Source organism: Macrobrachium nipponense, chromosome 22 (assembly GCF_015104395.2).
Source record: "Macrobrachium nipponense isolate FS-2020 chromosome 22, ASM1510439v2, whole genome shotgun sequence".
Classification (NCBI taxonomy): Eukaryota; Metazoa; Arthropoda; class Malacostraca; order Decapoda; family Palaemonidae; genus Macrobrachium; species Macrobrachium nipponense.
Window position 1 is genome coordinate 5,573,564 of NC_087213.1, and position 26,023 is coordinate 5,599,586.

The 26,023-nt window shown below is 39.9% G+C and overlaps 1 protein-coding gene across 5 annotated transcripts in view; it reads right to left on the bottom strand.

Annotated features, from left to right (window-relative positions):
• The window catches only part of LOC135198459 (lethal(3)malignant brain tumor-like protein 3), a 32,958-nt gene extending 12,630 nt beyond the window's left edge, over positions 1-20,328 (bottom strand). The window contains exons 1-6 of one of the 5 annotated variants that reach the window (XM_064226024.1): positions 20,176-20,328; positions 18,958-19,045; positions 9,838-9,987; positions 8,794-9,007; positions 7,684-7,892; positions 827-971 (exon numbers count right to left, since the gene is read on the bottom strand). In XM_064226024.1, the coding sequence (XP_064082094.1) occupies positions 827-971; positions 7,684-7,892; positions 8,794-9,007; positions 9,838-9,987; positions 18,958-19,029 (790 nt within the window). In that variant the 5' untranslated portion in view covers positions 19,030-19,045; positions 20,176-20,328. Of the gene's footprint in view, positions 1-826; positions 972-5,323; positions 5,458-7,683; positions 7,893-8,793; positions 9,008-9,837; positions 9,988-18,957; positions 19,046-19,836; positions 20,125-20,175 lie in introns of those variants that run through there. The other 4 variants (XM_064226022.1, XM_064226021.1, XM_064226020.1 and 1 more) reach the window with 4 other exon arrangements.
• Between the last annotated feature and the right edge of the window lie 5,695 nt (positions 20,329-26,023).

Sequence of the window (26,023 nt, forward strand, 5' to 3'; positions counted from 1 at the left end):
AGAACTTGTAAACTGATCTAAAGATTACCTCCCCCTCAGCATTTATTCTATTATACGGGTAAGTATCTGACACAAACCTCATCATAAATCCCCCATAATGAATGGTGAACAATTGTCCAAGAAGACTAAGTTCACAGGAAAGAATCTGATAAACCCTCTTTAAAGTGGCTTTGCTGAGCAAGTACTTTCCCTCAGAAGTATTTCTCTTATAGAAGGGAACCAGTGTTTCCCTCACCTAAAGTCACTGTGTTTCCCTCACCTAAAGTGCCTAATAGGCAAGCTTCATCCAGATACAAAATTAATGTTCAATGTACTTACATTTGTACATACTATAGCCCATCTTTTCTTTTAATCTTTTACAAAATCTAACATAATGGGAGAGAAAATGCCCTTAGCTAACCCAATATAAACAAAAGTGAAAATAACTGTACTGCCAAAGCCACCTTAACAACAGACCTGCCTTTAAAGTAGAGAAAGAGAAGAACAACGAGATTTCCTGAGCCAACCAGAAATAAAGGGAGAAACACTCAAAGCACATACCCCGGGGACTAAAAATAACTGATAGGGGAGTTCAGCAGAGAGAGAGAGAGAGAGAGAGAGAGAGAGAGAGAGAGGAGAGAGAGAGAGAACAGATGGATGATGGACTAGCATCATTTTGTAGTAAAAACAAGGAGGATCCACTGAAAATCCATTTTTATATATAAAAACTGTAATAACTGTTTTTTTATTTCTTCCTTATGCATTATTCTAAATCACATCCACTATGAAAAACATAATGCAGCAGATATCAAAACCTTGAACTGGAAACATTTTATGTTAAACTTACCATCTACTTGTTGTAAATTATCCGCTTGAATTTGTCCATTAGAGATCTTAAAATTGATCATGTTAGGTTTATTTTGACCAAGGTTGACAGATAGCATATTAAGAGCATTATTATTTGTTCCAGTAGTTGTACTCTGCTTATTGCTCTGAAACAAAAACAAAAAACTGTTTAGTCAAGTTTTCAATGTGGTCAACATTGCAAACTACAACAAAGAAAACAAAAATATAAAAAAAGATGTAAAAACAGGCTTCCAAGACAAAGTTACAGTGCATGCTTTTCTAGCATTTCTATGTGAAAAGATTCTGTCAAATATTTTTACAGTATATTATCAACCATCATAACACAGTAGTTCCTCAGACTTCGAAATTAATCAGTTCCAGAAGGCTCTTCGGAATGCAATTTGTTTGAAATATGAAACAAATATCCCCATAAGAAATAAAAGGAATCGGCATAGTAATTCCTTCCAGCCAACCCAATAAGTCCCCATATCACATTTTTCCTATTATTAATGTGTTCAAAAGTTATATTAAGAGTGTAAAGTAATAAAACAGTATGTTATATGAAGTAAAATTTTGTTTCCGTGTATGATTTTCGAACTATTTGATTTAGATGGCATACAGCCGGCAGGAATGGAGGGAGGAAAGACAGACACCCTTTGAGGAAACCGAAATGGTTGTAGTAGTCATAGGTTGATAACAAAATCAGTTTTCACATTTTACAAGGATAATCAAAGGAATCAATAGTGTGCGCATCCGACTGTGTGTGTGTGTGAGAGAGAGAGAGAGAGAGAGAGAGAGAGAGAGAGAGAGAGAGAGAGAGAGAGAAACATGTTTGGATCTTAAGCACATGAAAGAGATTAATTATGCCACAGTACATCAACTTACTGTTGGAAAATGGCAGAATTTAAAAGAAACATGAGGATTTTCCAAACAAATATGTGATAAGTAAAGAATGCAAGAAAAGGAAAGAGACATTAAATAACCTTTCACAAGGAAATTGTTTAAACAAACAATCTAAGTCATGCAGAAGTTGAACACAACAACAGTGTGTTTATTATGGAGCCGAGATTTTTACAGTTGTAAAAAATTGAAAAAGCAATTGTAACTAGATAGGAAATTTACCGAAACAAACCGAAGTGACTTGGGTAAATCGAGTGTAAGCGAAAGAAACAGGCAAATAATCATCCCAGCCCAGCTAATAGGTCAGTAGGAAGCAGAGCCCCGCCTCCCACCCGATAACCCACCACCATTCCTTCCTTCTGCTCTCTTACATACAATAATATTCTAACTCTTTCTTCTCCTTCTCTCCTCAACCTATCAATGCTCCCTCGTTCAGTCTCAAGTCAGCTCAGCGGTGACTTACGCTTTGTACATCTTTTGTGCTAAATTTTATATTAAAATGGTTTACTTTTTATATATTTTGTTGAACATGATTATCATTAAACTAAATACTATTGTATATGAAAAAACATGTTAATACAATAATTTCTTGTAGGATGCAGTAGGCAATTGAATACAAGGATAAACAAGATAATCGGTCAGTTTGAAGTACGAGTATTTGTTCAACAAATGATACAAAATCTAGGAAATTTCGTTTGAAAAACAGAATGTTCGACATAACAAACATTCGACAAACAAGGTATCACTGTATGTAGTATTGTACAAATCATAAATGCACTTTAATCTAGTTCACACATTTATGTTTCATATTCTTATCAGTTTTTTCGACAACACGGCACTAAATATACTTAAGGGTTCTGCATTATAATGGCACATCATCTTAAAACTGTATACAGGAAGTCCCCGGGTTACGACGGGGGTTCCGTTCTTGAGACGCGTCGTAACCCGAAAATCGTCATAAGCCGGAACATCATGAAAAATCCTAAGAAAACCTTACTTTTAATGCTTGGGGTGCATTAAAAACTAAGTAAACTGCATTCTTATTGCATTTTTCATCAAAAAAGCCTTCAAATATTGATTATTTTGCATTTTTGGTGTCATATTTCATCTGCCAGATCAGTGTTGTAGGCGTCATAACCCTGGAACATGCATGTAACCCTGGAAATAATTTCTGATGAATATAATTGAAAAGCACCTTAATCTCGGAACGTCGTACCCAAGACTGTCATAACCCAGGGACTGCCTGTACTACCACAACAGTGAGTGGTACTGAATGTTCTTCCAAGCCTCAGTACCAGGCCCTTTATGTACATTCATTAATTATTCATTCTGTATATTGTGACGTAAATGTCACACCTTTTCTTCAAGTTTTTTAAAGCTTTATTCTAAATTTATCCACATAAAAAATTCACTGTACGGTAGTTAAACACGAATGGGTTGTATTTCTATATTCTGATAGGGCTTACCCAAAGGGCCTAATCTTGAATGAGATGAAAATTGGAACAAGGTAAAGTTAAAAAAGCTGGAAAGCTTACTAGGAAAGGATCAAAAGAAAAAGGCAGAATTTATGACCTTAGGGCAAAAGGTCTCCAAAAAGTGTGCTTATGTGGTTCCCTATAAGCAGTAATCCCCTACAGAGAGTAATAAGAGTTACAATAGACAAATGATTCAATATAGAGATTCAACACATTAATTTTTAATTATGATGCAGTTTTAAAATTAAATAAAGATAATCCAATCTTACTATAAAATGGCTCAGCAGCATGATAGAGCAATGTAAAATATATTTAGAATATTTTTACTTTAGTTACTGTTTGATAGCAAGATAAAGTTTCTACAAAAACAAAGAAAAAAGTAAAAAATTAAGCTATGTATTGACAAAAGCAACTGCAAAATGAAAAAATCAACATTCAATAATGAAAGTAGAACACAGTTACTTAAAACAAAATGGTCACAGCTATAATCTTACCCAAAAACCATTATCATTAACTTGAAAATTGAAACCATAAGCATCAAAGGAAACTGCATAGCAAGCACATCAAATTACAGACTATCTATGCAAACAATACAAGCAAACACACTTATTACAATAAACTTCCCAATTTGATACGAAAGTTTTTAAAGTATTACCAGTGCATAAAGCCTTAATGATAAGCACAAATCATGGCAGAAAATCAGCTTTCTGAAGACACATCCTATGAAACTTGGCATATGAAATAAAATGACAGCTTTTATAAAAGCAAACATTTTTATAAAAAAAACCATCAATCATTTTTCGCCTTAATTTGCAGTATTATATTCCTGACATGCAGCTTCCTAGGTATGGAAGAGAGGGGAAGAATAACTAAAAAAACAAAACTGAATAATTGTATAGGATGAGCAGTTGTGCACCTTTGGCCTATTTGTAGAGATAGTAAATCATCCCTTGTTTAAAAGCAACCTCATCAATTGTAATTGCAAGAATTGCCATCTAGGCAATTACTTTGGGGATAAGTATCCAAGGCCACTTCAACAGTTACTGGGGGAAGATGAAAAACAGGAAAACCAATGCAAAAGTAAGCAATAACCATTCAAATAAGAAGATTACCATAGACCCATAGACAGATAATGGCTCGTTTTGGAATGAGCAACCAAAGCGCCGTTAGCTACTGAAGGAGTATTACTTAAATATGGCAACCAGTTAAAGAAAGGAAAATGAACTAATATACTAAATTCCCCTTCATAATGTGTGGACCCATTCCTGAAGTAGGCTACTTGCTAAGGCTTTATTTGAGGGCATAGTTAAAGAAAGATTGATAATCACTGAAGAGTCCACTCCAACATCTCTACAATGTTCATGTCTGCTTGACAAATTAGACCTAGAGTACCACTGAGAATCCTTCAAAATACTTCAGGTTGGCAGTGCCTGGCTCTTTACCTGCAGAACAGCTCTAAGAGCTGAATATATTGGGCATAGTTATGCTGTGAAAATATAATTACTGCATGGTAAAGAGCTGTTTATTTGTAAATCCCATGCCTGACAGATTTAGAACCCTACGCTAATAAACCATCAACAATGTCCACCAATCAAAGAAACAATAACAATACATATACAAAGCAAAACCATATACAAATACACTTGGAGTAAAGAGTAAATTAACACCACTAAAATAGTTAGCATACACAAGTGGCAAAAGACAAATAACTTGCATCATACACAACAAGAGTATATAAAGAAATGGAAATAACTATACATAGTATGGAAAAGTAACAGTAGCAGTAATCCTTAAAATACTTAAGAAAAGGGTAGTGAAAGTAGTTTGAAAGTTTAAACAAAATGGGGAATGAGATGAAAGGGTATTTGTTTTCCAAACATTACTACGTACTGGTGAACTCTTGTAGCTGTTGGGTCCCATAAGATACTAAAAAATGAGAATAGCTGCCTTTCTCCATTGATGAGTCAAAAGTGCATACTGCCACTTACTGACTGAATTCTAAGACTTGGGAAACTTTGTTATAGGAATTTGATACTGCAAATAAAGACTACTGATATTTGATGCTTTTATGGAAAACAACTCCTTTATGAAAAAGTTACAATGCACAAACTTTGAAAAATTACCTTTCCTGTAATAATGCTGATGGTAGCAGGTCCACCTTTTGTTAGAGTAGGACTTTTTACAGACGTAGGGGACGAAGCCCCTTGCAAAAGCAAAGGTTGGGACTGAAGTGATGGGTTATCTTTTGAAGCAATGTTAGTTGTGGTCCCACCTCCTCCTCCACCTCCTCCTCCTCCCCCTCCACCTCCCCCTCCTCCTCCTCCTCCTCCACCCCCTCCCTCCCCCACCAGCTTGCAAAATGGCACTATAGGACAGGACTGCTTTATTTGTCACTCCTCCTGTTCTTACCTAAGGGAAGAAAAAATAATATTGAGTCAAAAAGTTAAAAAAATTAAAAAGTTCAAACAACAAAGTGTCTTAAGAGACATTCGTTAATGACAGCTATTCAATAGGCTACATGTGCAACAAGATGAAACAAAACATTACAAACTCCCACACTGTACGCCAGCCTGAATTACTTTTCTTAGTTTGCAGTTTTATGTGTCTGGACACTCATTTTATACCAGTACAGTACTGTATATGCATTTATATCGCATGAAATACTATATCATTATATAAAATTTAATTTGCATTTCATACTGCAGTTATAAGAACTTTACTTTATAACTCAATCTGTTACCACTATATAATTTATAAGACAGAAAACTAAAAAGGTCTACTATTGCCAAGCATCAAGTGATCAATAATACTACCTAATTAAAATGATACAGATATCTGAACTGTAAATTCAATGTGAAAACCTAACCAATGCAAATTAACTAGAGAGCTAAGATCAAGTTTCTGAGTAAACGCAACTATAAATAAAAATGATTATCAGGAAATAAAAAAAAACTGGTAACTACCGTAAAAATCATGAAATGCTGCATAAGTCTATTTCATATATACTGGCAGGTAACAATGATGAAATTGTCAATATGTAGCAATGGTAATTAGTATTTTATAATTTGAATTTGTTCAGTACAGCCCATTAAACCATAAGGAGTTTTATTCTATGCAGAAATATCCCAGTCCAATCAAACTACCACTTAACCTTGAACAAAGTTCTCCTACTACATATGCAGGAACAGGTAAAGGGACTTCATCCAGTGCTCCACATTTACCCTCATTCCAAGAATATCTTTTCTTGCTGCTCTCCCAGTCTGCCATTGTAAAGAAACAGTGTCACCCTTTGTCTTGGTCTTAGTCTTTTATCTTGAGTTGTGTTTTCCTTCTTGCATTTTACAATTGTGTTAGCCATTTCTTGTGACTGATTAATTAATAGGTGATGATTTTTACATCTCAGGATTTGAGTAACCATAGAATACATTGCCAAAGGGTCTTTCCTTTTATTTTATGTACTATTATGCTTGGGTTCTCGAATTGGGTTTTTCTTAGTGTTACATGTTCCCATAACTTTTCCCTGGCCATAGTAATTTTCTTACATGCATCTACAAGGCTTATAAACAGTATTGAAAAATTGGGAAAGAATCCTCTCCTTCCTTTTGACATGTCTCTACTTCCTGGCACCTTCAAGATAGCACTATGCCCCCTTTTTTTATCAAATCAGGTGAATACACAAGAATTATGGATTTCTCTCTCCTCTGCTGAGTACAAACCACCAAATCACTGCACAAGCTCTGACACCTGTCCATTTTGCAATCCAGTGTAGGCACTCCCTTCAACAACCTACTAGAATCTCCTCTCTTAGGTTTTATAATAAAAAGACACGCCCTCCTCCCACCCATGCCTCATCCTATTCAGACCTTATGAGCACTTGGAATGAAGGTAGATGTGGCACTCCCAGTAAAAGTATGGCCATATACAACAAGTTAGTGAGCCTGGGATAGTTGCATAGGGACTAATTCGTCTTATGAATAAGCCACCTTATGAATGCCAAGTCTATACAAATAATGTTTTTATACCATGAACCATTACATCTGCATCTTTTTGTGTGGCAAGTACATAATATATATAAAAAAATAAAAATAAAAAAAAATAAAAAAAATTCCATATTTTCATAGCAATGCACTTTAATCTAAGCTGACCACTGAGGAGGGGAGATCTCCAGTTTTCAAGATGAACTAAGAAAAAAATATGACAACCAAAACCTTCAATACCTTAACAACTCCTGTGTTGTTCCTCCTCCTAGCAACCATTTGATCAATAGAGTAATGGGCTCTAAACTTCTGCCTACTCTAGGGAAACCCTCCCATCTTACAATAGCAAGTTAAAATGAATCCAAGGAACAAAACCTTTCTCACTTTTCTCAGCATATATAGTATGTTAATTCTGCACTTAGAACATTTCTCTAACTCCACAAAAAGGTTAGCTGACTAAGGACCACTCCAAAGAGTTCCTTAGTATATAGCATTAAAAAACATACCTGAGAAAGTGGCATTGGCAACAACCTTGGTGACATCTTATTGGTGCCAGATGCAACTGACACAGGGGCTGACACTTTTGAAGTGTGGAGGATGACAGGGCCGTGAGGCTGAGCACCCTGACTGCCAGAGAGAGCAGGACGGTACACAGCTGTTGCCTGACTGTTGCCTGACCCAAGGACTATGGTAGCCCCACCAGGTTTATTCATACCTAACAAACCAATTCATACATTAAGCAAAAATGAATACATAAATAATTCCTGAAATAAATTTTAAACAATATCTTGCCTTAGTAAAATTTATAGAATACACGTGCAAAATACACTAATAGTTTTATCATGTACATGAATGTAGGAATGTGAAAGTCAAATTTGGGATAGTGGTGAATTATAATGACTAGAATTAGGATATGCATATTAATATTCACATTTCCCCTCTCATACATCAAAACACCTGTTTTTAATTGTGTTAAAAGTGATAAACTATAGCTTAAAAAAAAAGTTTTATAATATAAATGGCTAAATGCAGACATTAACTATTGCAGGGCAAGACCTGAGGGTGTTTTGTTATTAGATATATTATCTAAATTATATGCTGTACATTCAGTAGTAAGTATACTAAAAATTGACCCTAAGTTAATATTAAAGTCTGGAAATTCTGAAAAACCAGTCTCTTTATCTTAACAGGAAACACTTGGAGGAACTATATTCAATCCATGAATTTAGAATCTGTGTATTCTTAAACATTACATTTTTGACTAGTTCAATGACAGCCACATTTCTTCATGGTTTTATTAAAAAAAAAAAAAAAAAAAAAGAAAGACTGTATTACCAGAACATACAGTTTTAATATAACAAATGTTTTTGTTACCCAATGTGCCAGAGTACTGATGGACTGCTCTTTAATTTAGTTTAAATGTTCACTCATTTTAAATATTGTGTCATTTTAATAGTCTCTTATTGTGATGATTTTTGTTCTATTTTCTGACATGAGACCCATGACGAAATTAAGAAAATATGAAGGCAGTTATGGTATGCTTCTCAACAAACAATAAAGTTAATATGTACTTTGGTACATTATAGTTACTTGATGCTACGAAACTAAAACCTTACCAGACGAAACCACAACACTGCTGGTTGTTCTTCTAATGGAACAGGTTCCTTTGGGAGGTTTAGGTGCAATAGTTGGTACAGGTGAAGCAATGACTGGCCTACTCCCTGACACAGTGACTGTTGTGGTTAAAAGAGAACGTGTAGATGCCACTGACACAGAAGACGACACTGTGGGTCGAGGCGCTGCTACACTGACAATTGGGCTTCCTTGACCCTGCAGACAAACATGTAATGAATTTATGCATTTATTGAAATGAAAAAAACTACAGATAGACATGCTGATATACTGGAGTGTGAATCCAGTGTTTGAGAGGGCAACATAAGCATTGATACACTGTGCTCATAAGCACTGGATGAAGATTTTAAGGGACTAAATGACAAATGTACTATGGTCATATTACAGATGAGGAATGATTTGGAAGTTATTGAAAATGTTGTATCCAAAATATGGAAAGATACTAAAACTGAGTATTTAGCCAGGCTGGGCATATGATAAGAAAGGGAAAGGACCAATTATCCTGTAGTTACAAAAATGATAGATTCTGATTAGCAAATCATGCAGTAGGACAATCCATGAAATTATGGGGAAAGGTTATAGGTGTGAGCATAGACCAGATGGGAATTAGTGCCCAAGTTCACAAATTAGAAGAATGTAGGGAGAACTTACTCTAATCACTCCCATACAAGAAAATCCAACCTAAAATTTATAAAGTACTTCCTGACTGCATAGTAATTATCATCTGACAGAGACATTTATTATGTTATATAAGACTTATGATGAAGCATAAAAAATCAGCTGAGGTCCTTATGAAATGTATAATGTGACTGGTTTTACATCAAGAATTAAGTAAAATTATCATTTCCATTTTCAACGCAAAGTACAAAAGTTTTTAAAGAAACAACCCGAGAATGAAAGCTGAAAGGTTACTTACACAGTCTCACAGTATATTCTGAGTTTTGAATTTGACAACAGTGGTCTTATTAATTTCAAGTCTCTTGACCAAGTACTCTATTACACTAACAATGAAAAATCAAAGGAAATACCTGTTGCCTTGGAGAAGGTACAGGGACAGCAGCCCGGGCTGGCCTTGCACCAGATCCTACGACAGACAACTTTGCTGTAAGTGGTATAAAATGAGCCGGGGCAGCCGAACCACGGCCAGGTACAAGTGCTGTAACACGTCCATCGCCAAGCTGAAAATTTTCACAGGTTAAGCAACTGATAAATGAGAAAAGTAATTTTCAGTAAGAATCTGAAGGGCTAAAAAGTATTCATAGCTATGTCAAAATTTGTCTCTAAGGACTAAATTCATCTTTCAGTGCTAGGCTATTTGCATGACAACTTTAATTTTTAGTCCTCATAAGAGTTTGGGCTTTATAATAATTTAATAATGCTTCAGGATGAGATGGACATGAAGACAAAATTCCATTTCTGTTGCAGACAAACATGCAATTGCAGATTAAAGAGATTTTCCATTAACCTATCCATAAGTATTTCTAGAGCAACTGTACTCTCTCCTCCAATGGGATGTATCTCCCTGTGCCTCTCACTGGATAGCAAGCAAAACTGCCAGAAAAGATGCAACTAGCTAAAAGCTCTTTTTATGCTTCCTTCTCACTGGCTTTCAGCACACAAGGAAATTATGCCGATTTAAGTCCTGTATTTTACCAATCAGTTCATTACCAAAGCACCTCTCCATCACTACATCAAAAAAGAATAATCCGTACACCTGAACACTAAGTTCTCAGACAGAGACACTGATCTCTTCCATCTTGTCGCATGCTGACTTCTAGGAAAGGAAGGTGGTATTCTTTTTACACATGAAACAACAGCTTGCAAAGTAGTGATGATATATATCATACGTACAATTAAAAACTATTGTCAGCAGTCAACCAGGTTTCCCTTTCTCAAACATGGAATTTATTTTCTTAGTGGCCCACTTCTTCCTAACCTTAAAATCTTGACTTTTTTAGTGTCCACAACTTACAAGGTTGATGTTGACCATAAGTACCTCTTAACCTTTTAAAATGCGTTCAATGCAATAATTCCTCTACCAGAAACCCATAAGGGAATTGCTAAGCGGTTGCTAGGACCAAACACTTAAATAATCTAAATGAAAGAATTTTGTTTACACAAAGATGACAACAAAGAAATGCTCTTCAGTGATTCACTATCAAGATAACCAGACCACCCAAGGTCAAATTTTTCATGAAATTAGCCCTGCTGGAAATGTTTCTGAGGGATGTTATACTCAAGAAGTGTCCGGATTCATTTCTACCAATCTTGTAAATAAATCTAATCCGTTTCATTTCAATTTGCATTCTGAAAATAACAATTTGTCAAAATTTGTATTTTTCCTAACTACAAACCTGAGGTCCTTTAACAATAGGAATGTAACTTGCGGCAGCTGGAACCGGTCGTAAGCTTCAAACAAGGGAGTTCGGTAGTTAACTGCTTGTCTGACAGTCAGCGCACCGAGCAACTGGGAAGTGAAGAATCACTTTGCTTTAGGCCCAGGAAAAAACAGAGTGAGGGGTGGCATGAGGTGGGACTATGTGTAAAGGACCTCAGGTTTGTATAGTTAGGAAAAATACAATTTTCGACAAATTGTTATTTGTTCCGATACGTAATACAAACCATCGGTCCTTTAACAATAGGAAGACTCACTTCTTGGTGGGTGGAATCTGAGTCTTAAGAACAGACTGGTGTTCGTCCAACCTTGGTTCCCTTTCTGGTCGTAAGAGCAGAGGGAGGGATCCTAGCCTCTGCCCAATGATCAGGGTATGTACCGCAGGATCAATAGTCAGACCTCTGGACCCAAGTAATAAGAGGGAGGCCAGCGTACCTCTTAAAACTAGCAAGCAAGAACTTGTTCCTATTGCAAGAGGCAAAATGAAGTCATGGGTTTGTCTCTTGTTGGCTTCCACTCCCCCCCCCCTTGTTGGGGGGAGTGGTGGATAATCGCTCCTATCCCTAATGAAAGGGAAAGGATGGAGCTCGGTCGAGTAGCTTAACTGCATCGGTCTCCTGTTCCAGCGTGGTGACGACCGCGTCCCTCTGCCCACAGGTAGAGGGGGAGAAAAAGATGAGGAAGAAAAGCCAGTCACACTCATTCACTCATCCATTCATGCAGTCACACAATGATGCGATGCTGTTCTGTCCGATCGGGTGCTAGGTAAGCTACACAACCTGTTGAGCAGCCACCACGGGTTCCAAGGAAAAAGTTTCCAAGGACCTGTGGGCTATATCCCGAAGGTAGAAGGAGGTGAAGGTGGTCTGGTTGGTCCTGACCCCCGCCTTCATGACCTGCGCCACGGAGAAGTTCTTGCGGAACGCAAGGGAAGGACCAATGCCTCTGACTTCGTGGGCTCTCGGACGAAGGGTACAGATGTCGTCGCTCATCAGCTTCGTACACCCTCCTGATCACCTCACGCAGCCAGAAAGAAAGTGTGTTCTTGGATACTTCTTTCTTGGTCACCCCGGTGTTAACGAAGAGGCATCGACACTCAGGCCTGAGGTGCCAAGTTCTCTTCAGATAGCGCCATAGCACCCTCACAGGACAAAGCAGCATCTCATCCGCATCGTTGTCGGTGAAGTCCATTAGGGAGGGGATTGTGAATGACTTGAACTGGTCATCAGGGAACAAAGGATTCTGAGTCTTCGCTACGAAGTTCGGGACGAAATCAAGCGTCACAGATCCCCATCCCCTGGAATGCTTGACGTCGAAGGAAAGACCATGAAGTTCCCCTACTCTCTTCGCCGATGCCAGGGCCAGCAAGAAGAGGGTCTTGAGGGTCAGATCCCTGTCTGACAACTCTCGGAGTGGCTCAAAGGGACTTCGAGTCAGACTCCTAAGGACGAGTCACATCCCACCCCGGGGGCCTGAGTTCCCTAGGTGGGCAAGACCTCTCGAAGCTCCTCATTAGAAGGGAGACCTCGAACGAGTTCGAGATATCCACTCCCCTCAGTTCCAGGACTAGGGCCAAGGCAGCCCTGTATCCTTTGACTGTGGGGACGGAGAGGAGCTTCTCTCGGCGAAGAAAAACGAGGAAATCCGCTACCTGCTGAAGAGTGGCTCTACGACACCAACCACAGAAGACGGCCCACTTTCCCTGGTACACAGCTGCAGAGGACTTCTGATGTACCCAGCCATCTCTGTTGCTGCTCGGCGAGAAAAGCCTCTCGCTCGCAAGAGATGGTGGATAACAGCCAGCCGTGAAGACGAAGGGACTGGACTGACTGGTGGTACCGTTCCACGTGTGGCTGGCAGAGGAGGTTGTGCCAAGGGGGAATCTCTCTCGGTGCTTCCGCAAGCAGAGCCAGCAGGTCCGGATACCAAATGGCCTGAGGCCATTTGGGAGCCACTAGGATCATCCGGAGATTCGGGGTGACCAGCGCTCTGCTGATCACCTTGCGAATCAGACAGAACGGGGGAAAGGCGTAGACGAAGAGGTTGTCCCACGGGTGTTGAAGAGCGTCCTCTGCAGCTGCCCATGGGTCCGGCACAGCCAAGTAGAAAACCTGAAGTTTCCTGTTGTGCCGGGTGGCGAACAGATCTACGACTGGACGCCCCCACAGGTTGAAGAGCCTTCCGCCACGTCTGGATGTAGGGACCATTTGGTCCCTTCACCTGATCCTGACGGCTGAGCTTGTCTGCTACTGCATTCCTCTTGCCTGGAATGTAGCGAGCTGACAGCTCTACTGAGTGAGCCACGGCCCACTCGTGCACCTGCAACATCAACTGGTGCAACGGGAGGGACACTAGGCCTCCTTGTTTGTTGACATATGCCACTACTGTGGTGTTATCGCACATCAACACCACCCAGAGCCGCCTCACGCCCAGCCGCCCTGGTCACTCGGGTGAGGACTGCGTCCCTACGCCACAAAACCAGGTTGGCCCACAGGTTTGCCATCTGGTGGGCTAGGTAAGAGATGGCTCTACCTCAAGACTGGCACAGTCTCCCAAAAGCCAGGTCACCTTCAGGAGTGATGTTTCCCGAGGTGGCTGCAACCTTAGACACTGTGAGGGACCACAGGTCTAGCCAGGAGACTGCTTGGAATGCCACCATGGCGGTCAATTCCAAGGCGAGTGCCTCTTGCTGTGAGAACCATAGGTTCTCCGACAGGAGCTGCTGCAGAGACACTCCCCGAGTTAGCCTAGCCAGCTCCGGGTTAACCTGTTTGGGTGGCAGGGGGTCCTCCGATGGCACGTAGAATCTCCTCTGTCGCAGTAGAGGCAGGGGAAGTAGCTTGGATGACCTGCCAGACCGTAGCGAACCCTCCTGTCCGGAGACGAGAGTGTCACCCTGGCCCAGCACCTAGTCAGCCAGAGCAGATCGCGGCAGACCCACAGTCGTCCTGGGTTCCTTCTTAGGACCTGAGAACGACTCGAGCCTAGATGTAGGCTCAGAAGGTGGGAGCGGCGATCCTTCCCCGAGGTCGTTGTGCTGACGAAGTTGAAGGGATCGGAGAGGAAGACCTGACGCTCCCCCCTCGCCCACCGGCTTGGGGGGCTGCAGGCGATCGCCAGCACGCGGTGGCGATCGAGCTGCAGGCCTGGTCACGCGGCTCTCCGCGGGTGAGCGGCTGGACCGAGAACAGCGGCTCCGGTCCCGAGCATCAGAGGAGCTGCTGCTGGTGCCCCTACCCGCCCGGTCCCGGTGGAAGCGGCAGTCAGGGGACCGGCAGAGTCCGCTGTCGCAGTGGGAACGGGGCCTGTCCTCCCGGTGCGTTGTGCCACTGGAACCGGCCAGAGCCGGTCCCGGCGACCGAGGGGACCTCTTCCTTGCCTCAGCCCGCGGCCGGTCTGGGACCGTTGCGTCAACCCTGGGTACCAACGGATCGCCACGAGAGCGATTGCTGGTCTGGCGGGAGTCACCTGAGCGACTCTCACCAGTCTTCCGTTCCGTGCCTAGGTCATGGCGCCGAGCGAACTCAGAAGCCTGAGCCTTGGCTGCAAGGTCACCCGCGGGTGACCGCACACCCAGTACCTCTCGTGAACGAGAGGCCGAGACGGAACCTGATGTAGCGGCAGACCCCTAGCACCAGGTGAGGAGGTACCGGTATTAGCCGGTACCCCTCTGGTCCCCGTCTTCTTCTTCCTTGCGGAAGGAATCAGGCCCCGGGAGGACCAACGGAAGACCCCCCGTCACACCGGAGTGAGACGGGCCCTTAGAAGTTCCAGAAGGAGACTTCTTAGGGGGGGAGGAGGCGGCCTTCTTCTTCCTCAGCTGTGAAGCCTTGGAAGTCGAAGGGGAAGAGGCGGCAGCAGACGACAACGAAGACGACGATGAAGACGACGACGACACCATCCTCCTCTTCCTCTTCTTCTTCGTCAGCTTCCTCAGGACAGTCGTCAGGTCCTCCATCCAGGACGAAGCCAGGGCAGTTGCCGAAGTAACACGGCCCGGCTGCACCTGTACGGAAGGACCTGCGACTGGAGCAGCAACACCACGGGCAGGAACGACGTCAGCGGGGGTTGGTCCAGGGACGGCAGGTATGGCAGAAGGCGGGGCAGTGGCCAGCAACATCCTGGGTACTGGCAGCAGGTCCAGGGGCAAGCTCTTGGGGCACCGGAAGTCGGGGGCTGAGGCGAGAGCGGCAAACCCGGGCGGCGGTGTCACGACCCTCCTCGGAATACCTGGTAGCAGCGCCTGGACAGCGGCTGAAGGTGTTACCATGGTTACATGCTGTGTGTAAACTAGATGAGGAGGGGCGGCATACCCCGGGGTCGAGACGGTGGTGGTAGTGGTGGTTACCGGACCGTGAGTTACCGGTGCAGAGCCACTCGTCAGGTGATGCAACAGCCCCCGAACACTCGGTGTCCCCTGGAGACCCAGCGAGAACCAAACCTGACCGAGGTCGTCACCCGCAACAGGCACACCTGAGGAGGCAAAGGACGGGTTAGTAGGGGGGGTTCCCCCTCGCCCGGGGGGGACAAGTCCCACCCTGAGCGAACGGAAGACCCTGAGTACAACTGAATGTCGGAGTATCTCGCCCCCTCCTCTACACTCGACGGATCGGGTGAAGAGAAGGGGTGAGAAACCCCCCCTGAAGGGGAAGGAGACATACATGGGAGCTGAGATGGAGGAAGGAAAGAAGACGACGTGTCCGTGACCAGGGGAGTAGCCGGAGAACTTTCCGATGACTCCCTGGCAGGCCTACGTCGTTTCCTCCTCCCCTCATATCGCGCCCACTGCTCCTCCGACCACAAAAAACAAATACCACAAGGCTCCGTGCAAGAGCATTTGTGTCCCCGACATCGAGCACATAATTCTTAAGGATCAACCTCAATAAAGGAGCGGAAGGCCCCACACTTACGGCCTTCCACACCAGGGCACAGTCTGCGGCTAATGGGGGGGCGTGGGGAACTCTCCAGCTCACGAGAATCCATAATTAAATGAAAATTATACAAGTCACATGTATTTAATGGATTTTCACACAAATACACTAGAAAGAGAAGGAAAACCAAAGTTTTGAAGTTACGAAGCATGCGACGATGGCGGGCAGAGAGAAGTGGAGAACACGTCTGTCACCCAGCGCGGCTTAAAGCAAAGTGATTCTTCACCTCCCAGTCGCGCGGTGCGCTGACTATCGGACAAGCAGTTAACTACCGAACTCCCTTGTTCGAAGCTTACAACCATTTCCAGCTGCCGCAAGTTACATTCCTATTGTTAAAGGACTGATGGTTTGTATTACGTATTGGAACAAATCTAAATCACTTCAAATGTCCTTTCTCACTTATAATCCGTAAAACATGCGACAAAGGAGTACGTACTATATTTTGACATGAAGTCTCTAACTTAAGAAATACTTTAAATGGCTGAATATGGAATTGTTTTTTAAACCTTACATACAAACAACTGCTCAAATGACCAGATTAAAAACAAAATAAAATAAACTGAAATATTCTCATAAGCCCATTCTTGGGACCGAAAGCAATAACAGATTATTACAATTCTGTGTTGAACTGTATCGTGCACGTATGTCCAATACATACATACATACATACTACATACATAATATATATATACTATATATATATTACATACTATAATATATATATATATATTTATATATATTAGAATATATATTAATATATTATATTAATATTATATATATATTATTATATATATTTATATAATTATATATAATAAATATATTATATATTTATTTTATTATTATTATATATATATAATATATTATATATATATATATTATATGAAAAACTCACATACAGCAAGATAGTAAATGTCACTTTGAAACTAATACTATATAGTCAGATACAGCATAAATCTTTCTGATTATTCTAACATTTCAGATAATTTCTTTCTGTACAAAAATGGTCATAATTGCAGTTAATACGTACTGAGATTACGTAGCTTGCCATATTATCATGGAGTGTTCTTTGTGCTGAGCTATCCTCTCATCTATTTTGGAATTATCGTTACTATTAATCAAAGAGAAATGCTTTCTCTGTTTTCATTCAACCAATTAGATCTGCATTATGTTTTGCCCATTAGTTGATGTTTTCATACAATTTTACGTAACCTCATCAACCTGTGGACTGTGATACATTTGACTAATACGTACTATCTCTTCAACCATGCATCAAATTAGACTGCACCCTTCTCAGAGCAACTGTGTGCAGCATGTAGCAAGTCGCATTAACGGCAAAGTGCAGGATATGTTCATACATACAAAAAGCTGCAGCCAAACTTATTTTCTGTTATTGGGTTGTTTTAGAATTTGCTAGCATTACCTAAGTTAGGAAGATAAAGTTAGGGAAGAGTGTTAGCAGAGGAATAACTGTTATGAATGGCATTTAGCTCATGCGGTTACGATGTTGTATAAATTGCGTAGGGCATGGAACCTTTGGCTAGAATAGAATGTGTTCGTGTTTTTTACTCTATGATTTATGGTCCCCTAGGTCAGTTTAGGATGGAGATTCCCGGGTCAGGTAAAAGACGGCATCCTAGGTTAGGCTAAGTTTAGTATGGTATTCCAACAGTTTTCATGTCCTCACACCCAGAATCCCTCCACTTTCCACTGTAGTCACCCATCATTGTTTAACATAAGTAGGGTGAACTTTATTAACCTTATATCTGGTGGATCCAGGTAATATCTCCACATTGGGTATCTCTATGAAAATTACAGTTACCTATACCTAGTATTTGGGTTGCTTATTAAGAAATTACTATTACTTTTAGGAGATTATTTTTTGGGGTCAACTGTAATTAAACCCCAATCCCTAGTGGCTGTCTTGGGGGTCGACTGTAATTAACGAACTGGGGGCTGGTATTAAACACGGCAAAATACATTGGACACCCCAATGCCTAGTGGCTATCGTATTCATGGTAATGTTCCTTGCAGTCCATGCAGAGTTATTGCTTGGAATTAGCTACCCTTAGCCTATATTATTTCCAGTTGATAAGAATATAAAATTAAACAATAGCCTATCTCATCAGAAATAGGCATAGGAAAAATTATTTTTCATTGCAAAGCATTTCAGGTTTAAATCTAACATTATTCAGGTAAAGTGCATCAACATCTCATCTCATCTACTGAAAACTATAGTTAGGCTATATCATGTGACACATGCAAGTATCAGTAAAAAAATTAAACTGGCATCATTAACCTCAGTAACTACCTATAAAACTTCACTTTATTGTTTTTGATAAAATGATTTACATAGGTACAGCATTACACTCCATGCCCAAATAGGCCTAGTTACTATAAATTCAAGATCGCAACCCTTGGCTCCAAATGCCATTGCTTCCACATTTACTTTTTAATAAAAACTTTTCCTTGGGTCTCTTTCTACATGGCTGCCAGACGTCAATTTTCTTACTCCAATTTACTATTGCATTATTCGGGACTTTTTAATAAAGAAATCAATAGTCTTGTTAAAATACTTTAGGTAGGCCTACTGCAGGAGAATTTATGCCGTGCTCTTCTTACCTAATGTGTTTACTTTCCTTTTGCGTGATTTCATATTAGGCCTAATTCCCATAGGATTGTTAATAATCATGGTTTCTCATGTTAGTGGTTATGGTATTAAAATTAAAAAAATACGTATACTCTTCTCTATATTTATCAAACTTAAAATAACCAAACATTCCTAAACTAAGCAGTAATTAAGCAGTATTCATTATCGTACTTACCCTTTCCTGCTGTAGCTGCAAGTATACGAACTTCTGAGTTTCCTTTGTTTTACCCTCTGATTTGTCTGTCATTGTGGATGATATTATACTGCAAGATAGAAAAACTACATCAAAATACAGGACAATGTTAATGAAAAGCAGAGCTGCATCAAAGTATCAATTTTAGACAAGTGCTGTAAGTGATTTTATCAAGGGCACAAATATGTTCATCTATCGATGTTTCATGTATTTGAAAACGTGATTTGTTATATTATAAATCAATATTTTCCAGTTTGCTTTTAATTACCTTTCCCTTTACCATACAAAATGTAATCACGAGATAGACCTTCAGATATGAAATTTGACATTAGATACGAAATTTGACATAAATATTGTAAGTTGGAAAAGTGACACTAACAAAGTTAAATAGTATGAAAATTAATCCAGTTCATTACTGAGTGTACCCCGTGGTCGCCGTTCATGTCGAATGCATCTATTTCTTTAACAAAAATTGAAGGTTGGATACTAAACAAACACGAACCTTTAGCTAAGTACCCTTACTGCCAAGTTACTAAAATTCTGCAATACTAAACATTAAAATGTAGTCTCAAATCCGATTAAAAAAAAACTCTAAGGCGAAAGAAATATATATTTTTAGTGATGATCTGAAGAGCACAAGAATATTTCTCCTTTCGAATCATTTAGGTTTATTTCTCTTAAAGATTTAAAGGTCGACCTCTAATAAACACGAGCCTGCAGCATTACCAGTGCTGTCAAAAGTTACTTCAGTTTGCAATAAACGTCACACTTTTGCCTTAACATCCTATTAAAAAAAGTCACAGCCGTTAAAAATAAAACAGACATATATTGTATGAAGAGAAGAGCGTAATAATAATTTACATTTTAGCATCTAGCCACGCACAAATCGTATTCCGCGCCGCCCAATAGACCTGTATCAGCTGATCCCGTAAGCGACACAAGCTGAACGCTGTAGTCCATTACACATTTCTTCTCCAAACAACAGAGAAATGGGGTCGCCAACGTCACAAACCTAATTTCGGAGAAGGAAAAACATTCATGTCACCAAAACGACGAAGTAACACACTCAACAAAACACACTTCCAAAGAATATGAGTGAAGAAGTGCGGAGAGACTTGTTCACACGATCTCCCCCAAACCTTTCCTCTCTTTCGTATGAATCTAGGGAGGTAAATGAAACAGCCAAGGCGAACAGCTTACCGCCACCCTCAAAGTAATTTCCACTTTGCTTCCTTCCTTTGACCTGTACTTGGTCTCAAAATTTACAAAAAAATATTTCAGGCATGAGAATGACGAATAAACAAATCTAGAACATTGTTTACAGGCCGATTCACGTGAAAAATGTACGTTATTCTCTTGCGCCAGCGTAGAGGCATTTGCCTCGCCAAGAGAATGGCGGGTTCTGCTGGCAAAGCTTTACTCGGCCATAGGCAAATTTTAAACGCTAGTTTTATAATTAACCACGCCTTATTTTCCTCTTATTTCCACAAAACTATAGTCTCCTATCATTATATCCTCTTCATTCCTGAGTGCAAGAGTTACGTAGTCACTGTAGTCATAAAAATGCCTCGAACATGAAGCCAAAGCATGGAAATGAAATATAATCTTTGCATATGGGTTTAACATAGAATAATGAGCATTTAATCAGCCGGCTTTCTTGTAGAATTATGTAGCATGTTCTGTTAATGTAAGCCGCAATGATGTTGATGTAATTTATCAATGCAAGTACTGCAGCTTGATGTTACGGATGTGATTGATTGTTACGTATAATGCAGAGCATTTCACAACAGCCATGGATATTTAAAAATTGAAATGCCACGCTAATTGGTTTCTAGAAAGACACAACATCGCTTTGTGGAAACAGTAAACTATGGAAATCTGAATTAGCGTAAAAATGCCACTTTTGTGAGTTTTGGCAAGGCTGTTTACAAGATTTCATAGGCCATCAAACATGTCGAAGTACTTTTTATGGATTTTAGCTGAAATATGCTCCAACTGATAAATTTATTTCTTTTCTTTGGTAAAAATGCAACTATCAGACAATTTGGAGCCAGATCTGTTATGTATGTACACGGCTACTATTATCATATGTACTCCCTTGATTTGTGAGACCGTTAAAATCGTGAAAACTTGATGTTCTCCACGTTACAGAATTACCAACATAACCTTGAAACATTATGTCATGCACTCAAACCACATTTACTGCTGTGTACTATAACTATGATCATTCAAAATAAATGTATACAAAGCTCATGATACTACATATAACCAGTGGTAATGAAGACCCACTCCATTTAGAGAAATTCTGCTATCGAGTATGACGTCATAAAATATTTCGAAACGAATATAAAAAAGAACTGTCAGTTCGTTTACATCTTTATATAAATTGACGATTCAGGAGGGTTTATGCCATATTGTGACAAAATTATATGAACCGGTCATCACAGGAAACTGAATAGCAAATGGAACCGTTGACCCTGATTTTTGTCCAGTCAAAGTCAAAGGGATAACTTGACCGCGATTTTTAAAATACTTAGGTACACTGTACGTAAATAAGCTAAACGATTTGAGCCTACGCCTCCATTTGCACCCTTTTTTTGAAAATATCTATGTCAAATCCTTTATGATTATCTGCGTAGTGGTAAAAATTATTGATCATGAAAGTATAAGGAACAACATTATATCATGCAGTTAATGCGCATGCGTATGAAGTGTCGATAAATAAACACCTACAAGGTAACTGTTCATTATATATAATATATATATATATATATATATATATATATATATATATATATATATATATATATGTGTATATGTGTGTGTGTGTGTGTGTGTGTGTCATTCTTGTCTAACCCGACACTGTTGTTCTCCCCTATCAATCTTAATGTCAGATATACTTTCTCAATCAAGGTCCTACTGTACGCTTTACCTGGTACGTATACCTACTTTGTTATGCCCTCAAAATTCTCGCAGTGTCTCCTATCATCTTTACTCTTACATAGTTGAATACTTATTACCTACATCTATTACTTCAGATCCTTTTCTTCATGCAAACCCAACCAGGCACTGACTGAGACTCCCACAGAAAAAAGTTTTCTTCATTATTATTCTTTTCCATTTCTGAAATATGGTCCTGGAATACCTTCTCTTTGTCCTGCACCTCCCAGTCAACCAAAGCACAATCATTCCATCTTTTTCCGCATTCCTGTAAAACCCTGTCCTTTCACATTCGTACTACAATTACTAAAGCATCTAGCTTTCTCTCCGAAACAAGAAACTATTATAGATTATTCCCTCCAACATTCACACAAGCCTACTCACTCTCAGATTTATGATTCAAACAAACTATTTTTCCGCCTACACGTAACCTCTAATTTCGCTATTCCACTTAGCAGTCTTTTCTAAAGTGTTGAGGCTTGATATTTTGTTCCATGAACATCTGTTCAGCAAGGTGATAGTCATTAAGACATACTACATAAGAATGTGTGCAAATGAAGAAATCAAGCTCAATGTGCATCGATATTAATATTTCTTCCGTGCGCAAAATAAAGGTACCTTGAATCGACCTTCGAAAAGACGTCACTATGGACAGCCGTGGCTTAAGCCTTAGCCGTGAGTCACCTCAACCTGTTCATGTTTCCGTCATTTTGAATGGTAGGTATGGGTACTAACGACACCGATACTGATAATAATTATTGAGATGTGGAAATGGATGAAACACTGGTATAATTACTCACATAATAATGATAATTGAAAAGGAATAATTCTCTCTCTCAGAACCACATTTTATATCGTGTCGATGTTATCGACGCGAAATGAAAAGTTGCAAAATTACTCCGCGTGGCTTCATTTCTGGATCATGAGTTGTCTAAGTCACAGCTAAGACACGACCTGTTAGTTGTGCAAAATGTTTCTCCTTATTTTGGAAAAAAAAAAAACGTGACAGCGCATCCTCGCGAATATGAAAAAAAGCAAAATAAACCAATGGCAAGTCAAAATTTCTCAGACCAGGGATGCCGCTAGCTCCGTTCTTTAACTGCTCAAAGCGGCACGGTGTAAGGGCTCTCTCTCTCTCTCTCTCTCTCTCTCTCTCTCTCTCTCTCTCTCTCTCTCTCTCTCTCTCTCTCTCTCATGTTGACTTGTCGAAATTGTCCTTCTATATTGATAATCTATTCGTATTAAGTATATCCACGAATGACGTGACTCGCTTATTCCAAACGATGCTAGAATGGGAAACCAGAGAATCAAACGAAGACACCCCACTTTTCTAGATCATTCATAAGGGACGATGCCTTACCCTATTACGGTTGTTAGTTACTTTGATGTTTCCGCAATCCTTCGACAATGACCTCTACAATATAATATCTGTTGTAAGAGCAAGTCCGGTAATACCGATCATAAAACTTACATAGTTACATTCCATTCAGCCTCCGGTTTCGCTGGACGTAAACATCGCTTGTTCCGTTCGATTTGAACGATTCTTTGCTAGGAATCACGAGGTTGTTTTATTCAAACGGCACATTCTCTGAATCAGTAAAAGGGCCTCGTTTTTAGAAGGCATTCAGAAAGCTACGGGGCCTCTTAACTTCTTGACCTTGGTTATGAGCTAGACAAAATCCTAATTAGCCACGAGTGTACGATAATGTTCCTCCATCTGCGATGAATTTTAGAGAAACCACTTCAAAACAAGGAATTGTGTGTGAATATTGAGACAATAAAAGTGAGGACATGAACACTAAACAGCTTACAGGAGACGGCAATGCAGAATAGACTTTTTCTTTATTCCTTTGGGTAAAGTGTTTTATTTGCACAAATAAACCCGACAGCAAAATGAGACGTGATTGCAGTAGATGAAAGGTAATCGTGTTATGACGGAGAGGCGCGTGAAATTTCGTTTATATAGGTAAATATCACATATTATTTTGTCGTTTATAGAGGCAAATGTTGCTTTTATTATTCGAGTAGGAGAGAAGGTTGCTTTGAACAACCAATACGTATTTCAAGGCCAGATGGCGTCGCTTCTATGATCGTAGGGGGAATGAATGAAAGAAATTGGTACCAGCTGGACGCTTCCATCTACAGAAAACGATGGCATGAAATTTCGTGAGGGACTTAACTATAGTGCGTTTACTTTTCTAAGCTCGCTCTGGTGGGGTCAGGTAGAAAAGGCAGAGTTGTCATGTCTACGGGTATGTCAGTCCCATTAAATGGTTCCCGCAGATATAATCCTTCTTAGGAGGATTCGCTTTAGACCTTGGGAGTCGAGGGAAAGGGTTTGCTTCTTCCCTGTTAACTTTTTTTTTTTTTTTTTTTTTTTTAATTCTATTTTCATTCCCGATTCTATTTAGCTATTCCTTCTTTCTCTTTCTATAATTACAGATGCGCTGAATGGCCTGTTGGCTCCGGTGTTTGGACTTGAGACATAATGTTATAAGTCAATAGATCTATTATGCCCTTGGAAAAGACAACCACTCATTCCTTCTTTGCATAACATTTTCTTTTTTGAAATACTGGAGATTCCACTATATTTCCCGTCTCTCTTGCTTCTTTGTTAAGTCTACGAATAGTCAATTCTGACACTTTTGTTGCTTCAGATGTTCTCTGGATAGCCCTCGAAACATCAGTTATAGGACTTCATGATGCTTTATTTAAATGAAGTATTTCAGGAAATTATAGAATATTTCCTTGGTCTCAGGTGGTGAAGGCGTTTGTGAGAGTCACTTGGGCTGTCCATTCATACTTATCACAGGGGGTGATCGAGAGCGAGTATCCTTTAATGATACTGACCATGACCTTTTAAATCCTCTTAAAAATCATAGGTCCCCTAAACTCAGATCTGTCATCGCCGGGGAAAAAATATGCCATATCTTCATTTTCGTTAATGAAACTGAGGTTTTAACGAAGAATATACGAAATAAGATATATTCAAAATATCTGATAGGTACAAAGAACCACATTTCAAGAAATGAAAACTATTTCAATAGACTCCATGATAATAATATGCTTACCATAACATGAAAATTGGCACCGTATGATATCTGTACAAGCCACACCACAGCGATCTTAGAAAAGTAAACGCACTGTATAATAACAACTAAATTTCATTTTTCTAATACCTGTAGGAAATGGGACCTGTGGGTTTTGTCAGTTTACAAGTGCAAATCTTTGTTCGAAATATTGGATAAATATAGGTAAGTTTTGAATATCTAAAATAATTAATAAATAGGAAAGGAATGTTACTATCGTTATTTTGTCAGGAAAAGAAAGATGTGACCATGGAACTACCTATAAACATGAAATGAACATGGGCGAAATCGCCGTGCGCAGCATACCGCCATTGCAAAAATTGGAGAGAGCTTTGTTATGGCGCCAGTGAAGGTGAAGCAGAAACGCAATGACACAAAAAAAGACAGTCATTGCTTCCCCATTAACTGTACAAACTAAAAAAAAAAAAAAAAACAGATTACCTAAACAACTTGGCATCTCTTTTCATAATTAAGTTCAGTTTTTGGTATTTCTATAGAAGCAGTCCGCACGGACTGCAAGGAACGTAACCGCGGATACGGCATCCACTAGGGATTGGGGCGTCCAATGTATTTCACCGTGTTTAGTACTGGCCCCTGGGGGGTTAATTACAGTCGTCCGAATAAATATTACTGAAAATTCTCCAAAATTCTTGTTCAGTAGGTAAAACTGCATAGAAAACCCGCAACTGTCATAGTCTAGGTCGCCGCTGATAAGTACCCTAGATCTACCCAGTTTTTACATGCTTTTTAGTCAGTATCGCCTGATTGTAGGCATTTACTTTGATTTACGCTATTATCAAGTAGCAAAGCTCCACAGTCAGGCATTGCAGGGTGAAAGCATTTGCCAGAAATGCAATAAACTTGTTCTCTTCAAGGGGCAGTAATATTCAATGTTACGAGTTCAGTTTTTGTACATTTAGCATAAAATTATCTGCAAATTCTGTAATTTAGTGGTAAGCCAGCCTGTATCACAATACCCACCTCGCCATATTGGAGTGTAGTCTGTTGATTTTCCATGA